This window comes from Nerophis ophidion, linkage group LG23, assembly GCF_033978795.1.
Source record: "Nerophis ophidion isolate RoL-2023_Sa linkage group LG23, RoL_Noph_v1.0, whole genome shotgun sequence".
Lineage (NCBI taxonomy): Eukaryota > Metazoa > Chordata > Actinopteri > Syngnathiformes > Syngnathidae > Nerophis > Nerophis ophidion.
In genome coordinates this window covers 38,667,144-38,686,283 of record NC_084633.1, presented here as the reverse complement: position 1 = coordinate 38,686,283, position 19,140 = coordinate 38,667,144, and the positions used below count along the sequence as shown (strand labels likewise).

At 39.0% G+C, this 19,140-nt stretch overlaps 1 protein-coding gene across 14 annotated transcripts in view; it reads left to right on the top strand.

The window, feature by feature from the left end:
* Positions 1-19,140, top strand: part of mapk8ip3 (mitogen-activated protein kinase 8 interacting protein 3) — a 162,472-nt gene that overhangs the window by 6,702 nt on the left and 136,630 nt on the right. For all 14 annotated transcript variants that reach the window (XM_061884462.1, XM_061884460.1, XM_061884461.1 and 11 more), the window contains one exon: positions 7,301-7,421. In XM_061884462.1, the coding sequence (XP_061740446.1) occupies positions 7,301-7,421 (121 nt within the window). The remainder of the gene's footprint in view (positions 1-7,300; positions 7,422-19,140) is intronic.

Genomic DNA, 19,140 nt, shown 5'->3' with positions numbered 1-19,140 from the left:
AAGATAAGTACAGGACTAAAGTAAAGATAAGTACAAGACTAAAGTAAAGATAAGTACAGGACTAAAGTAAAGATAAGTACAAGACAAAAGTAAAGATAAGTACAGGACTAAAGTAAAGATAAGTACAGGACTAAAGTAAAGATAAGTACAAGACTAAAGTAAAGATAAGTGCAAGACTAAAGTAAAGATAAGTACAAGACTAAAGTAAAGATAAGTACAAGACTAAAGTAAAGAAGTGCAAGACTAAAGTAAAGATAAGTGCAGGACTAAAGTAAAGATAAGTTTAAGACTAAAGTAAAGATAAATACAAGACTAAAGTAAAGATAAGTACAGGACTAAAGTAAAGATAAGTACAAGACTAAAGTAAAGATAAGTACAGGACTAAAGTAAAGATAAGTACAAGACAAAAGTAAAGATAAGTACAGGACTAAAGTAAAGATAAGTACAGGACTAAAGTAAAGATAAGTACAAGACTAAAGTAAAGATAAGTGCAAGACTAAAGTAAAGATAAGTACAAGACTAAAGTAAAGATAAGTACAGGACTAAAGTAAAGATAAGTACAGGACTAAAGTAAAGATAAGTTTAAGACTAAAGTAAAGATAAGTTTAAGAATAAAGTAAAGATAAGTACAAGACTAAAGTAAAGATAAGTACAGGACTAAAGTAAAGATAAGTTTAAGACTAAAGTAAAGATAAGTACAAGACTAAAGTAAAGATAAGTACAGGACTAAAGTAAAGATAAGTGCAAGACTAAAGTAAAGATAAGTACAAGACTAAAGTAAAGATAAGTACAATACTAAAGTAAAGATAAGTACAAGACTAAAGTAAAGATAAGTACAAGACTAAAGTAAAGATAAGTACAAGACTAAAGTAAAGATAAGTACAGGACTAAATTAAAGATAAGTTTAAGACTAAAGTAAAGATAAGTACAAGACTAAAGTAAAGATAAGTACAGGACTAAAGTAAAGATAAGTACAGGACTAAAGTAAAGATAAGTACAGGACTAAAGTAAAGATAAGTACAGGACTAAAGTAAAGATAAGTGCAAAACTAAAGTAAAGATAAGTGCAAGACTAAAGTAAAAATAATTGCAAGACTAAAGTAAAGATAAGTACAGGACTAAAGTAAAGATAAGTACAGGACTAAAGTAAAGATAAGTACAAGACTAAAGTAAAGATAAGTACAAGACAAAAGTAAAGATAAGTACAGGACTAAAGTAAAGATAAGTACAGGACTAAAGTAAAGATAAGTACAGGACTAATGTAAAGATAAGTGCAAGACTAAAGTAAAGATAAGTACAAGACTAAAGTAAAGATAAGTACAGGACTAAAGTAAAGATAAGTACAAGACTAAAGTAAAGATAAGTACAAGACAAAAGTAAAGATAAGTACAGGACTAAAGTAAAGACAAGTACAGGACTAAAGTAAAGATAAGTGCAAGACTAAAGTAAAGATAAGTACAAGACTAAAGTAAAGATAAGTGCAAGACTAAAGTAAAGATAAGTACAGGACTAAAGTAAAGATAACTACAGGACTAAAGTAAAGATAAGTACAAGACAAAAGTAAAGATAAGTACAGGACTAAAGTAAAGATAAGTACAAGACTAAAGTAAAGATAAGTACAGGACTAAAGTAAAGATAAGTACAAGACTAAAGTTAAGATAAGTACAGGACTAAAGTAAAGATAAGTACAGGACTAAAGTAAAGATAAGTACAGGACTAAAGTAAAGATAAGTACAGGACTAAAGTAAAGATAAGTACAGGACTAAAGTAAAGATAAGTACAGGACTAAAGTAAAGATAAGTACAAGACTAAAGTAAAGATAAGTACAGGACTAAAGTAAAGATAAGTACAGGACTAAAGTAAAGATAAGTTTAAGACTAAAGTAAAGATAAGTACAAGACTAAAGTAAAGATAAGTACAGGACTAAAGTAAAGATAAGTACAAGACAAAAGTAAAGATAAGTACAGGACTAAAGTAAAGATAAGTACAAGACTAAAGTAAAGATAAGTACAGGACTAAAGTAAAGATAAGTACAGGACTAAAGTAAAGATAAGTACAGGACTAAAGTAAAGATAAGTACAGGACTAAAGTAAAGATAAGTACAAGACTAAAGTAAAGATAAGTACAGGACTAAAGTAAAGATAAGTACAGGACTAAAGTAAAGATAAGTTTAAGACTAAAGTAAAGATAAGTACAAGACTAAAGTAAAGATAAGTACAGGACTAAAGTAAAGATAAGTACAAGACTCAAGTAAAGATAAGTACAAGACTAAAGTAAAGATAAGTACAAGACTAAAGTAAAGATAAGTACAAGACTAAAGTAAAGATAAGTACAGGACTAAAGAAAAGATAAGTGCAAGACTAAAGTAAAGATAAGTGCAAGACTAAAGTAAAGATAAGTGCAAGACTAAAGTAAAAATAAGTACAAGACTAAAGTAAAGATAAGTACAGGACTTAAGTAAAGATAAGTTTAAGACTAAAGTAAAGATAAGTACAAGACTAAAGTAAAGATAAGTACAGGACTAAAGTAAAGATAAGTACAAGACTAAAGTAAAGATAAGTACAGGACTAAAGTAAAGATAAGTACAAGACAAAAGTAAAGATAAGTACAGGACTAAAGTAAAGATAAGTACAGGACTAAAGTAAAGATAAGTACAAGACTAAAGTAAAGATAAGTGCAAGACTAAAGTAAAGATAAGTACAAGACTAAAGTAAAGATAAGTACAAGACTAAAGTAAAGATAAGTGCAAGACTAAAGTAAAGATAAGTGCAGGACTAAAGTAAAGATAAGTTTAAGACTAAAGTAAAGATAAATACAAGACTAAAGTAAAGATAAGTACAGGACTAAAGTAAAGATAAGTACAAGACTAAAGTAAAGATAAGTACAGGACTAAAGTAAAGATAAGTACAAGACAAAAGTAAAGATAAGTACAGGACTAAAGTAAAGATAAGTACAGGACTAAAGTAAAGATAAGTACAAGACTAAAGTAAAGATAAGTGCAAGACTAAAGTAAAGATAAGTACAAGACTAAAGTAAAGATAAGTACAGGACTAAAGTAAAGATAAGTACAGGACTAAAGTAAAGATAAGTTTAAGACTAAAGTAAAGATAAGTTTAAGACTAAAGTAAAGATAAGTACAAGACTAAAGTAAAGATAAGTACAGGACTAAAGTAAAGATAAGTTTAAGACTAAAGTAAAGATAAGTACAGGACTAAAGTAAAGATAAGTTTAAGACTAAAGTAAAGATAAGTTTAAGACTAAAGTAAAGATAAGTACAAGACTAAAGTAAAGATAAGTACAGGACTAAAGTAAAGATAAGTGCAAGACTAAAGTAAAGATAAGTACAAGACTAAAGTAAAGATAAGTACAATACTAAAGTAAAGATAAGTACAAGACTAAAGTAAAGATAAGTACAAGACTAAAGTAAAGATAAGTACAAGACTAAAGTAAAGATAAGTACAGGACTAAATTAAAGATAAGTTTAAGACTAAAGTAAAGATAAGTACAAGACTAAAGTAAAGATAAGTACAGGACTAAAGTAAAGATAAGTACAGGACTAAAGTAAAGATAAGTACAGGACTAAAGTAAAGATAAGTACAGGACTAAAGTAAAGATAAGTGCAAAACTAAAGTAAAGATAAGTGCAAGACTAAAGTAAAGATAATTGCAAGACTAAAGTAAAGATAAGTACAGGACTAAAGTAAAGATAAGTACAGGACTAAAGTAAAGATAAGTACAAGACTAAAGTAAAGATAAGTACAAGACAAAAGTAAAGATAAGTACAGGACTAAAGTAAAGATAAGTACAGGACTAAAGTAAAGATAAGTACAGGACTAATGTAAAGATAAGTGCAAGACTAAAGTAAAGATAAGTACAAGACTAAAGTAAAGATAAGTACAGGACTAAAGTAAAGATAAGTACAAGACTAAAGTAAAGATAAGTACAAGACAAAAGTAAAGATAAGTACAGGACTAAAGTAAAGATAAGTACAGGACTAAAGTAAAGATAAGTGCAAGACTAAAGTAAAGATAAGTACAAGACTAAAGTAAAGATAAGTGCAAGACTAAAGTAAAGATAAGTACAGGACTAAAGTAAAGATAAGTACAAGACAAAAGTAAAGATAAGTACAGGACTAAAGTAAAGATAAGTACAAGACTAAAGTAAAGATAAGTACAGGACTAAAGTAAAGATAAGTACAAGACTAAAGTAAAGATAAGTACAGGACTAAAGTAAAGATAAGTACAGGACTAAAGTAAAGATAAGTACAGGACTAAAGTAAAGATAAGTACAAGACTAAAGTAAAGATAAGTGCAAGACTAAAGTAAAGATAAGTACAGGACTAAAGTAAAGATAAGTGCAAGACTAAAGTAAAGATAAGTGCAGGACTAAAGTAAAGATAAGTACAGGACTAAAGTAAAGATAAGTACAGGACTAAAGTAAAGATAAGTACAAGACAAAAGTAAAGATAAGTACAGGACTAAAGTAAAGATAAGTACAAGACTAAAGTAAAGATAAGTACAGGACTAAAGTAAAGATAAGTACAGGACTAAAGTAAAGATAAGTACAAGACTAAAGTAAAGATAAGTACAAGACAAAAGTAAAGATAAGTACAGGACTAAAGTAAAGATAAGTACAGGACTAAAGTAAAGATAAGTGCAAGACTAAAGTAAAGATAAGTACAAGACTAAAGTAAAGATAAGTACAAGACAAAGCAAGATCAACAACAATAAAGATCCTAAATGGATTTATCTGCTTTGGAACTTTATTATTTATTAGAACATCTTGGATTGTTTGTTAGCTGTCTGCCTAGCTATAGCACCTCAACACAACTTATACTCATCACTCTATCTCTTAAATATTCTTATATTGTAAATATTAATAAGTGTATCCCTCATATATTGTCATATTAATATATTAGTATATATTAGTATCTTGTGTTTTTTATGATTTACAACAGAAGTACAAAAAGTTAGCATGCTAACAGCTAGTACATGTCTAGTACCAAGTCATGTCTTTGGGTTGTAACACAACTTAGCACAAGTTACTGCACTTGTTCTACCACTTTAAAGAATTTATTTGTAAATGATGGTGGAAAATAAGTATTTGGTGACTTCAAACCAGGAAGATCTCTGACTCTCACAGACCTGTAACTTCTTCTTTAAGAAGCTCTTCTGTCCTCCACTCCTTACCTGTATTAATGGAACTTGTTTGAACTCGTTATCTGTATAAAAGACACCTGTCCACAGCCTCAAACAGTCAGACTCCAAACTCCACTATGGCCAAGACCAAAGAGCTGTCGAAGAACACCAGGAAAATAATTGTAGACCTGCACCAGACTGGGAGGAGTGAATCTACAAAAGGCAAGCAGCTTGGTGTGAAAAAATCAACTGTGGGAGCAATTATCAGAAAATGGAAGACATAGAAGACCACTGATAATCTCCCTCGATCTGGGGCTCCATGCAAGATCTCATCCCGTGGGGTCAAAATGATCATGAGAACGGTGAGCAAAAATCCCAGAACCACACGGGGGGACCTGGTGAATGACCTGCAGAGAGCTGGGACCAAAGTAACAAAGGTTACCATCACTAACACACTACGTCGACAGCGAATCAAATCCTGCAGTGCCAGACGTGTCCCCCTGCTTAAGCCAGTGCATGTCCAGGCCCGTCTGAAGTTTGCCAGAGAGCACATGGATGATACAGCAGAGGATTGGGAGAATGTCATGTGGTCAGATGAAACCAAAATAGAACTTTTTGGTATAAACTCAACTGGTCGTGTTTGGAGGAAGAAGAATACTGAGTTGCATCCCAAGAACACCACACCTACTGTGAAGCATGGGGGTGGAAACATCATGCTTTGGGGCTGTTTTTCTGCTAAGGGGACAGGACGACTGATCCGTGTTAAGGAAAGAATGAATGGGGCCATGTATCGTGGGATTTTGAGCCAAAACCTCCTTCCATCAGTGAGAGCTTTGAAGATGAAACGTGGCCGGGTCTTCCAGCATGACAATGATCCCAAACACACCGCCCGGGCAACGAAGGAGTGGCTCCGTAAGAAGCATTTGAAAGTCCTGGAGTGGCCTAGCCAGTCTCCAGACCTCAACCCCATAGAAAATCTGTGGAGGGAGTTGAAAGTCTGTGTTGCTCAGCGACAGCCCCAAAACATCATTGCTCTGGAGAAGATCTGCTTGGAGGAATGGGCCAAAATACCAGCTACTGTGTGTGCAAACCTGGTAAAGACCTATAGTAATCCTTTGACCTCTGTTATTGCCAACAAAGGTTATATTACAAAGTATTGACTTGAAATTTTGTCATTGACCAAATACTTATTTTCCACCATAATTTACAAATAAATTCTTTAAAATTCCTACAATATGAATTCCTGGATTTTTTGTTCCCATTCTGTCTCTCACAGTTGAAGTGTACCTATGACGAAAATGACAGACCTCGGTCATCATTTGAAGTGGGAGAACTTGCACAATCGCTGGCTGACTAAATACTTTTTGGCCCCACTGTGTCTTTGAACACCTTCAACCATTCCTCGCAAGCTCCATCAGGTTGGATGGCATTGGTTGGTTTTCCTCCAGGATGTCTCTGTACTTTGCCGCATTCATCTTTCCCTCTATCATGACTAGTCTTACTGCAAATGCTTATATACATGTCAGTTTTTAGTTTTTTATGTATTATACATTTGAGAAATGTTATTTAAAAAGACCTTTCCCATTGTCATAATGGGGTTTTGTGTTTAGAATTTTGAGGGTAAAATGCATGTATTCCATAGTGGACTAAGGCTGTGACATGAGGAGCTGTGGATATCTTGCTGCTGTCACACCAAGTGGCCACACCAGCTGTCAATCAGGGCTGGCTCTGCAGACGCTCACAAAAGAGACACGTTAGAGAAGGAAAAGAGTTGAAAAAAAGTCGCTTTATTCCCGTTGACGCCTTGAGTGAAGTCATAGACATGACAACATTCTAGCATCCACTAGCGAGCAGTATCGCACCATTTTTGAAGAAAAAGTGTGTAATGGCCATTGCTGACAAATGCAGTGTCTCCATACACAGTGTGGAGCCGCTTATAACGATCACCTCCATTACATCACTTCTTATGTATCACCACTCAAGTATCACTATCACTGGAGCATACATGCAGAGAGCAATAAGAAGGCTTTGATCCACGGTCAGGAAGGTTTCATCATTTCTCCTGTTCTGCGAGTAACAATCACTATTGACATCTTCTTGCCAGTTTCAACGTGTGGACTATCAACAGAAAACAAAATGGTGATTCCAGGCTTTGTTGTGTCAGAAATTCATAGAGTTTGAAGATGTGCTGGAAGCAGAGAAGAAGGAGCTGCAGGTCCAGGTGGACTTCCTGGAACTGCAAGGCAAACAACTGGAGCTGAAGTCCAGGAACTACTCCGACCAAAGTGAGTGGCCAAGTAGTCACACCGAGACTCAAGTAGTCATACCACTTAGACTCAAGTAGTCATACCACCTAGACTCAAGTAGTCATACCACCTAGACTCAAGTAGTCATACCACCTAGACTCAAGTAGTCATACCACCTAGACTCAAGTAGTCATACCACCTAGACTCAAGTAGTCATACCACCTAGACTCAAGTAGTCATACCACCTAGACTCAAGTAGTCATACCACCAACACATGTAGACTGAAGTAGTCATACCACCTAGACTCAAGTAGTCATACCACCTAGACTCAAGTAGTCATACCACCTAGACTCAAGTAGTCATACCACCTAGACTCAAGTAGTCATACCACCTAGACTCAAGTAGTCATACCACCTAGACTCAAGTAGTCATACCACCAACACATGTAGACTCAAGTAGTCATACCACCTAGACTCAAGTAGTCATACGACTTAGACTCAAGTAGTCATACCACTTAGACTCAAGTAGTCATACCACCTAGACTCAAGTAGTCATACCACCTAGACTCAAGTAGTCATACCACCTAGACTCAAGTAGTCATACCACCTAGACTCAAGTAGTCATACCACCTAGACTCAAGTAGTCATACGACTTAGACTTAAGTAGTCATACCACCAACACGTGTAGACTCAAGTAGTTATACCACTTGGACTGAAGTAGTCATACGACCTAGACTCAAGTAGTCATACCACCAACACATGTAGACTGAAGTAGTCATACCACCTAGACTCATGTAGTCATACCACCAACACATGTAGACTCAAGTAGTCATTAAACGTAGACTCAAGTAGTCATACCAACAACACGTGTGGACTCAAGTAGTTATACCACTTAGACTGAAGTAGTCATACGACTTAGACTTAAGTAGTCATACCACCAACACGTGTGGACTCAAGTAGTTATACCACTTGGACTCAAGTAGTCATACGACCTAGACTCAAGTAGTCATACCACCAACACATGTAGACTGAAGTAGTCATTAAACGTAGACTCAAGTAGTCATACCAACAACACGTGTGGACTCAAGTAGTTATACCACTTAGACTGAAGTAGTCATACGACCTAGACTCAAGTAGTCATACCACCAACACATGTAGACTGAAGTAGTCATACCACCTAGACTCAAGTAGTCGTACCACTTAGACTCAAGTAGTCATACCACCTAGACTCAAGTAGTCATACCACCTAGACTCAAGTAGTCATACCACCTAGACTCAAGTAGTCATACCACCTAGACTCAAGTAGTCATACCACCTAGACTCAAGTAGTCATACGACTTAGACTTAAGTAGTCATACCACCAACACGTGTGGACTCAAGTAGTTATACCACTTGGACTGAAGTAGTCATACGACCTAGACTCAAGTAGTCATACCACCAACACATGTAGACTGAAGTAGTCATACCACCTAGACTCAAGTAGTCGTACCACATAAACTCATGTAGTCATACCACCAACACATGTAGACTCAAGTAGTCATTAAACGTAGACTCAAGTAGTCATACCAACAATACGTGTGGACTCAAGTAGTTATACCACTTAAACTGAAGTAGTCATACGACCTAGACTCAAGTAGTCATACCACCAACACGTGTGGACTCAAGTAGTCATACCACCTAGACTCAAGTAGTCATACCACCAACACATGTCAACTCAAGTAGTCATACCACATAGACTCATGTAGTCATACAACCTACACTCAAGTAGTCATACCAACAATACGTGTGGACTCAAGTAGTTATACCACTTAAACTGAAGTAGTCATACGACCTAGACTCAAGTAGTCATACCACCAACACGTGTGGACTCAAGTAGTCATACCACATAGACTCAAGTAGTCATACCACCAACACATGTCAACTCAAGTAGTCATACCACATAGACTCAAGTAGTCATACCACCAACAGGTGTAGACTCAAGTAGTCATACCACCAACACGTGTGGACTCAAGTAGTTATACCACCTAGACTCAAATAGTCATACCACCAACACGTGTAGACTCAAGTAGTCATACCACCTAGACTCAAGTAGTCATACCACCAACACATGTAGACTGAAGTAGTCATACCACCTAGACTCAAGTAGTCGTACCACATAAACTCATGTAGTCATACCACCAACACATGTAGACTCAAGTAGTCATACAACCTAGGCTCAAGTAGTCATACCACCAACACGTGTGGACTCAAGTAGTTATACCACTTAGACTGCAGTAGTCATACCACCTAGACTCAAGTAGTCATACCACCAACACGTGTGGACTCAAGTAGTCATACCACATAGACTCAAGTAGTCATACCACCAACACATGTAGACTGAAGTAGTCATACAACCTAGACTCAAGTAGTCATACCACCAACACGTGTGGACTCAAGTAGTCGTACCACATAAACTCATGTAGTCATACCACCAACACATGTAGACTCAAGTAGTCATACAACCTAGACTCAAGTAGTCATACCACCAACACGTGTGGACTCAAGTAGTTCTACCACTTAGACTCAAGTAGTCATACCACCTAGACTCAAGTAGTCATACCACCAACACGTGTCAACTCAAGTAGTCGTACCACATAGACTCAAGTAGTCATACCACCTAGACTCAAATAGTCATACCACCAACACGTGTGGACTCAAGTAGTTATACCACCTAGACTCAAGTAGTCATACCACCAACACGTGTGGACTCAAGTAGTCATACCACCTAGACTCAAGTAGTCATACCACCAACACGTGTAGACTCAAGTAGTCATACCACCTAGACTCAAGTAGTCATACCACCAACACGTGTGGACTCAAGTAGTTATACCACCTAGACTCAAGTAGTCATACCACCAACACGTGTTGACTCAAGTAGTCATACCACATAAACTCAAGTAGTCATACCACCAACACATGTAGACTGAAGTAGTCATACCACCTAGACTCAAGTAGTCGTACCACATAAACTCATGTAGTCATACCACCAACACATGTAGACTCAAGTAGTCATACAACCTAGACTCAAGTAGTCATACCACCAACACGTGTGGACTCAAGTAGTTCTACCACTTAGACTCAAGTAGTCATACCACCAACACATGTAGACTCAAGTAGTTATACCACCTAGACTCAAGTAGTTACACTACATAGACTCAAGTAGTCATACCACCAACACAAGTAGACTCAAGTAGTCATACCACCTAGACTCAAGTAGTCATACCACCAACACGTGTTGACTCAAGTAGTCATACCACATAAACTCAAGTAGCCATACCACCAACACATGTAGACTCAAGTAGTTATACCACCTAGACTCAAGTAGTTACACTACATAGACTCAAGTAGTCATACCACCAACACAAGTAGACTCAAGTAGTCATACCACCTAGACGCAAGTAGTTACACTACCTAGACTCAAGTAGTCATACCACCAACACGTGTAGACTCAAGTAGTCATACCACCTAGACTCAAGAAGTTACATTACCTAGACTCAAGTAGTCATACCACGAACACGTGTAGACTCAAGTAGTCATACCACCTAGACTCAAGTAGTCATACCACCAACACGTGTGGACTCAAGTAGTCATACCACCTAGACTCAAGTAGTCATACCACGAACACATGTAGACTCAAGTAGTCATACCACCTAGACTCAAGTCGTCATACCACCAACACAAGTAGACTCAAGTAGTCATACCACCTAGACTCAAGTAGTCATACCACATAAACTCAAGTAATCACACCACCAACACATGTAGACTCAAGTAGTTATACCACCTAGACTCAAGTAATCACACAACCAACACATGTAGACTCAAGTAGTCATACCACCTAGACTCAAGTAGTTACACTACCTAGACTCAAGTAGTCATACCACCAACACGTGTAGACTCAAGTAGTCATACCACCTAGACTCAAGTAGTCATACCACCTAGACTCAAATAGTCATACCACCAACACGTGTAGACTCAAGTAGTCATACCACCTAGACTCAAGTAGTCATACCACCAACACGTGTAGACTCAAGTAGTCATACCGCCTAGACTCAAGTAGTCATACCACCTAGACTCAAGTCGTCATACCACTAACACAAGTAGACTCAAGTAGTCATACCACCTAGACTCAAGTAGTCATACCACCAACACAAGTAGACTCAAGTAGTCATACCACCTAGACTCAAGTAGTCATACCACCAACACAAGTAGACTCAAGTAGTCATACCACCTAGACTCAAGTAGTTACACTACCTAGACTCAAGTAGTCATACCACCAACACGTGTAGACTCAAGTAGTCATACCACCTAGACTCAAGTAGTCATACCACCTAGACTCAAATAGTCATACCACCAACACGTGTAGACTCAAGTAGTCATACCACCTAGACTCAAGTAGTCATACCACCAACACGTGTAGACTCAAGTAGTCATACCGCCTAGACTCAAGTAGTCATACCACCTAGACTCAAGTCGTCATACCACTAACACAAGTAGACTCAAGTAGTCATACCACCTAGACTCAAGTAGTTACACTACCTAGACTCAAGTAGTCATACCACCTAGACTCAAGTAGTTACACTACCTAGACTCAAGTAGTCATACCACCAACACGTGTAGACTAAAGTAGTCATACCACCTAGACTCAAGTAGTCATACCACCAACATGTGTGGACTCAAGCAGTTATACCACCTAGACTCAAGTAGTCATACCACCAACACGTGTTGACTCACGTAGTCATACCACATAAACTCAAGTAGTCACACCACCAACACATGTAGACTCAAGTAGTTATACCACCTAGACTCAAGTAGTCATACCACCAACACAAGTAGACTCAAGTAGTCATACCACCTAGACTCAAGTAGTTACACTACCTAGACTAAAGTAGTCATACCACCAACACGTGTAGACTCAAGTAGTCATACCACCAAGACTCAAGTAGTCATACCACCTAGACTCAAGTAGTCATACCACCTAGACTCAAGTAGTCATACCACCTAGACTCAAGTAGTCATACCACTTAGACTCAAGTAGTCATACCACCTAGACTCAAGTAGTCATACCACCTAGACTCAAGTAGTTATACTACCTAGACTCAAGTAGTCATACCACCTAGACTCAAGTAATCATACCACCAACACGTGTAGACTCAAGTAGTCACACCACCTAGACTCAAGTAGTCATACCACCTAGACTCAAGTAGTTACACTACCTAGACTAAAGTAGTCATACCACCAACACGTGTAGACTCAAGTAGTCATACCACCAAGACTCAAGTAGTCATACCACCTAGACTCAAGTAGTCATACCACCTAGACTCAAGTAGTCATACCACCTAGACCCAAGTAGTCATACCACTTAGACTCAAGTAGTCATACCACCTAGACTCAAGTAGTCATACCACCTAGACTCAAGTAGTTATACTACCTAGACTCAAGTAGTCATACCACCTAGACTCAAGTAATCATACCACCAACACGTGTAGACTCAAGTAGTCACACCACCTAGACTCAAGTAGTCATACCACCTAGACTCAAGTAGTCATACCACCTAGACTCAAGTAGTCATACCACCTAGACTCAAGTAGTCATACCACCTAGACTCAAGTAGTCATACCACCAACACATGTAGACTCAAGTAGTCATACCACCTAGACTCAAGTCGTCATACCACCAACACAAGTAGACTCAAGTAGTCATACCACCTAGACTCAAGTAGTCATACCACATAAACTCAAGTAATCACACCACCAACACATGTAGACTCAAGTAGTCATACCACCTAGACTCAAGTAGTTACACTACCTAGACTCAAGTAGTCATACCACCAACACGTGTAGACTCAAGTAGTCATACCACCTAGACTCAAGTAGTCATACCACCTAGACTCAAATAGTCATACCACCAACACGTGTAGACTCAAGTAGTCATACCACCTAGACTCAAGTAGTCATACCACCAACACGTGTAGACTCAAGTAGTCATACCGCCTAGACTCAAGTAGTCATACCACCTAGACTCAAGTCGTCATACCACTAACACAAGTAGACTCAAGTAGTCATACCACCTAGACTCAAGTAGTCATACCACCAACACAAGTAGACTCAAGTAGTCATACCACCTAGACTCAAGTAGTCATACCACCAACACAAGTAGACTCAAGTAGTCATACCACCTAGACTCAAGTAGTTACACTACCTAGACTCAAGTAGTCATACCACCAACACGTGTAGACTCAAGTAGTCATACCACCTAGACTCAAGTAGTCATACCACCTAGACTCAAGTAGTTATACTACCTAGACTCAAGTAGTCATACCACCTAGACTCAAGTAATCATACCACCAACACGTGTAGACTCAAGTAGTCACACCACCTAGACTCAAGTAGTCATACCACCTAGACTCAAGTAGTTACACTACCTAGACTAAAGTAGTCATACCACCAACACGTGTAGACTCAAGTAGTCATACCACCAAGACTCAAGTAGTCATACCACCTAGACTCAAGTAGTCATACCACCTAGACTCAAGTAGTCATACCACCTAGACCCAAGTAGTCATACCACTTAGACTCAAGTAGTCATACCACCTAGACTCAAGTAGTCATACCACCTAGACTCAAGTAGTTATACTACCTAGACTCAAGTAGTCATACCACCTAGACTCAAGTAATCATACCACCAACACGTGTAGACTCAAGTAGTCACACCACCTAGACTCAAGTAGTCATACCACCTAGACTCAAGTAGTCATACCACCTAGACTCAAGTAGTCATACCACGAACACATGTAGACTCAAGTAGTCATACCACCTAGACTCAAGTCGTCATACCACCAACACAAGTAGACTCAAGTAGTCATACCACCTAGACTCAAGTAGTCATACCACATAAACTCAAGTAATCACACCACCAACACATGTAGACTCAAGTAGTCATACCACCTAGACTCAAGTAGTTACACTACCTAGACTCAAGTAGTCATACCACCAACACGTGTAGACTCAAGTAGTCATACCACCTAGACTCAAGTAGTCATACCACCTAGACTCAAATAGTCATACCACCAACACGTGTAGACTCAAGTAGTCATACCACCTAGACTCAAGTAGTCATACCACCAACACGTGTAGACTCAAGTAGTCATACCGCCTAGACTCAAGTAGTCATACCACCTAGACTCAAGTCGTCATACCACTAACACAAGTAGACTCAAGTAGTCATACCACCTAGACTCAAGTAGTCATACCACCAACACAAGTAGACTCAAGTAGTCATACCACCTAGACTCAAGTAGTCATACCACCAACACAAGTAGACTCAAGTAGTCATACCACCTAGACTCAAGTAGTTACACTACCTAGACTCAAGTAGTCATACCACCAACACGTGTAGACTCAAGTAGTCATACCACCTAGACTCAAGTAGTCATACCACCTAGACTCAAATAGTCATACCACCAACACGTGTAGACTCAAGTAGTCATACCACCTAGACTCAAGTAGTCATACCACCAACACCTGTAGACTCAAGTAGTCATACCGCCTAGACTCAAGTAGTCATACCACCTAGACTCAAGTCGTCATACCACTAACACAAGTAGACTCAAGTAGTCATACCACCTAGACTCAAGTAGTTACACTACCTAGACTCAAGTAGTCATACCACCTAGACTCAAGTAGTTACACTACCTAGACTCAAGTAGTCATACCACCAACACGTGTAGACTAAAGTAGTCATACCACCTAGACTCAAGTAGTCATACCACCAACATGTGTGGACTCAAGCAGTTATACCACCTAGACTCAAGTAGTCATACCACCAACACGTGTTGACTCACGTAGTCATACCACATAAACTCAAGTAGTCACACCACCAACACATGTAGACTCAAGTAGTTATACCACCTAGACTCAAGTAGTCATACCACCAACACAAGTAGACTCAAGTAGTCATACCACCTAGACTCAAGTAGTTACACTACCTAGACTAAAGTAGTCATACCACCAACACGTGTAGACTCAAGTAGTCATACCACCAAGACTCAAGTAGTCATACCACCTAGACTCAAGTAGTCATACCACCTAGACTCAAGTAGTCATACCACTTAGACTCAAGTAGTCATACCACCTAGACTCAAGTAGTCATACCACCTAGACTCAAGTAGTTATACTACCTAGACTCAAGTAGTCATACCACCTAGACTCAAGTAATCATACCACCTAGACTCAAGTAGTCATACCACCAACACGTGTAGACTCAAGTAGTCACACCACCTAGACTCAAGTAGTCATACCACCTAGACTCAAGTAGTCATACCACCTAGACTCAAGTAGTCATACCACCTAGACTCAAGTAGTCATACCACCTAGACTCAAGTAGTCATACCACTTAGACTCAAGTAGTCATACCACCTAGACTCAAGTAGTCATACCACCTAGACTCAAGTAGTTATACTACCTAGACTCAAGTAGTCATACCACCTAGACTCAAGTAATCATACCACCAACACGTGTAGACTCAAGTAGTCACACCACCTAGACTCAAGTAGTCATACCACCTAGACTCAAGTAGTCATACCACCTAGACTCAAGTAGTCATACCACCTAGACTCAAATAGTCATACCACCAACACGTGTAGACTCAAGTAGTCATACCACCTAGACTCAAGTAGTCATACCACCAACACGTGTAGACTCAAGTAGTCATACCGCCTAGACTCAAGTAGTCATACCACCTAGACTCAAGTCGTCATACCACTAACACAAGTAGACTCAAGTAGTCATACCACCTAGACTCAAGTAGTTACACTACCTAGACTCAAGTAGTCATACCACCTAGACTCAAGTAGTTACACTACCTAGACTCAAGTAGTCATACCACCAACACGTGTAGACTAAAGTAGTCATACCACCTAGACTCAAGTAGTCATACCACCAACATGTGTGGACTCAAGCAGTTATACCACCTAGACTCAAGTAGTCATACCACCAACACGTGTTGACTCACGTAGTCATACCACATAAACTCAAGTAGTCACACCACCAACACATGTAGACTCAAGTAGTTATACCACCTAGACTCAAGTAGTCATACCACCAACACAAGTAGACTCAAGTAGTCATACCACCTAGACTCAAGTAGTTACACTACCTAGACTAAAGTAGTCATACCACCAACACGTGTAGACTCAAGTAGTCATACCACCAAGACTCAAGTAGTCATACCACCTAGACTCAAGTAGTCATACCACCTAGACTCAAGTAGTCATACCACCTAGACTCAAGTAGTCATACCACTTAGACTCAAGTAGTCATACCACCTAGACTCAAGTAGTCATACCACCTAGACTCAAGTAGTTATACTACCTAGACTCAAGTAGTCATACCACCTAGACTCAAGTAATCATACCACCAACACGTGTAGACTCAAGTAGTCACACCACCTAGACTCAAGTAGTCATACCACCTAGACTCAAGTAGTCATACCACCTAGACTCAAGTAGTCATACCACCTAGACTCAAGTAGTCATACCACCTAGACTCAAGTAGTCATACCACCTAGACTCAAGTAGTCATACCACTTAGACTCAAGTAGTCATACCACCTAGACTCAAGTAGTCATACCACCTAGACTCAAGTAGTTATACTACCTAGACTCAAGTAGTCATACCACCTAGACTCAAGTAATCATACCACCAACACGTGTAGACTCAAGTAGTCACACCACCTAGACTCAAGTAGTCATACCACCTAGACTCAAGTAGTCATACCACCTAGACTCAAGTAGTCATACCACCAACACGTGTCAACTCAAGTAGTCATACAACCTACACTCAAGTAGTCATGCCACCAACACGTGTAGACTCAAGTAGTCATACCACCTAGACTCAAGTAGTCATACCACCAACACGTGTTGACTCAAGTAGTCATACCACATAAACTCAAGTAGCCATACCACCAACACATGTAGACTCAAGTAGTTATACCACCTAGACTCAAGTAGTTACACTACATAGACTCAAGTAGTCATACCACCAACACAAGTAGACTCAAGTAGTCATACCACCTAGACTCAAGTAGTTACACTACCTAGACTCAAGTAGTCATACCACCAACACGTGTAGACTCAAGTAGTCATACCACCTAGACTCAAGTAGTCATACCACCAACACAAGTAGACTCAAGTAGTCATACCACCTAGACTCAAGAAGTTACATTACCTAGACTCAAGTAGTCATACCACGAACACGTGTAGACTCAAGTAGTCATACCGCCTAGACTCAAGTAGTCATACCACCAACACGTGTGGACTCAAGTAGTTATACCACCTAGACTCAAGTCGTCATACCACCAACACAAGTAGACTCAAGTAGTCATACCACATAAACTCAAGTAATCACACCACCAACACATGTAGACTCAAGTAGTTATACCACCTAGACTCAAGTAGTCATACCACCAACACAAGTAGACTCAAGTAGTCATACCACCTAGACTCAAGTAGTTACACTACCTAGACTCAAGTAGTCATACCACCAACACGTGTAGACTCAAGTAGTCATACCACCTAGACTCAAGTAGTCATACCACCAACACAAGTAGACTCAAGTAGTCATACCACCTAGACTCAAGTAGTCATACCACCAACACAAGTAGACTCAAGTAGTCATACCACCTAGACTCAAGTAGTTACACTACCTAGACTCAAGTAGTCATACCACCAACACGTGTAGACTCAAGTAGTCATACCACCTAGACTCAAGTAGTCATACCCCTAGACTCAAGTAATCACACAACCAACACATGTAGACTCAAGTAGTCATACCACCTAGACTCAAGTAGTTACACTACCTAGACTCAAATAGTCATACCACCAACACGTGTAGACTCAAGTAGTCATACCACCTAGACTCAAGTAGTCATACCACCAACACGTGTAGACTCAAGTAGTCATACCACCTAGACTCAAGTAATCACACCACCAACACATGTAGACTCAAGTAGTCATACCACCTAGACTCAAGTAGTCATACCACCAACACAAGTAGACTCAAGTAGGCATACCACCTAGACTCAAGTAGTTACACTACCTAGACTCAAGTAGTCATACCACCAACACGTGTAGACTCAAGTAGTCATACCACCTAGACTCAAGTAGTCATACCCCTAGACTCAAGTAATCACACAACCAACACATGTAGACTCAAGTAGTCATACCACCTAGACTCAAGTAGTCATACCACCAACACAAGTAGACTCAAGTAGTCATACCACCTAGACTCAAGTAGTTACACTACTTAGACTCAAGTAGTCATACCACCAACACGTGTAGACTCAAGTAGTCATACCCCTAGACTCAAGTAGTTACACTACCTAGACTCAAGTAGTCATACCACCAACACATGTAGACTCAAGTAGTCATACCACCTAGACTCAAGTAGTTACACTACCTAGACTCAAGTAGTCATACCACCAACACGTGTAGACTCAAGTAGTCATACCACCTAGACTCAAGTAGTTACACTACCTAGACTCAAGTAGTCATACCACCAACACATGTAGACTCAAGTAGTCATACCACCTAGACTCAAGTAGTTACACTACCTAGACTCAAGTAGTCATACCACCAACACGTGTAGACTCAAGTAGTCATACCACCTAGACTCAAGTAGTCATACCCCTAGACTCAAGTAATCACACAACCAACACATGTAGACT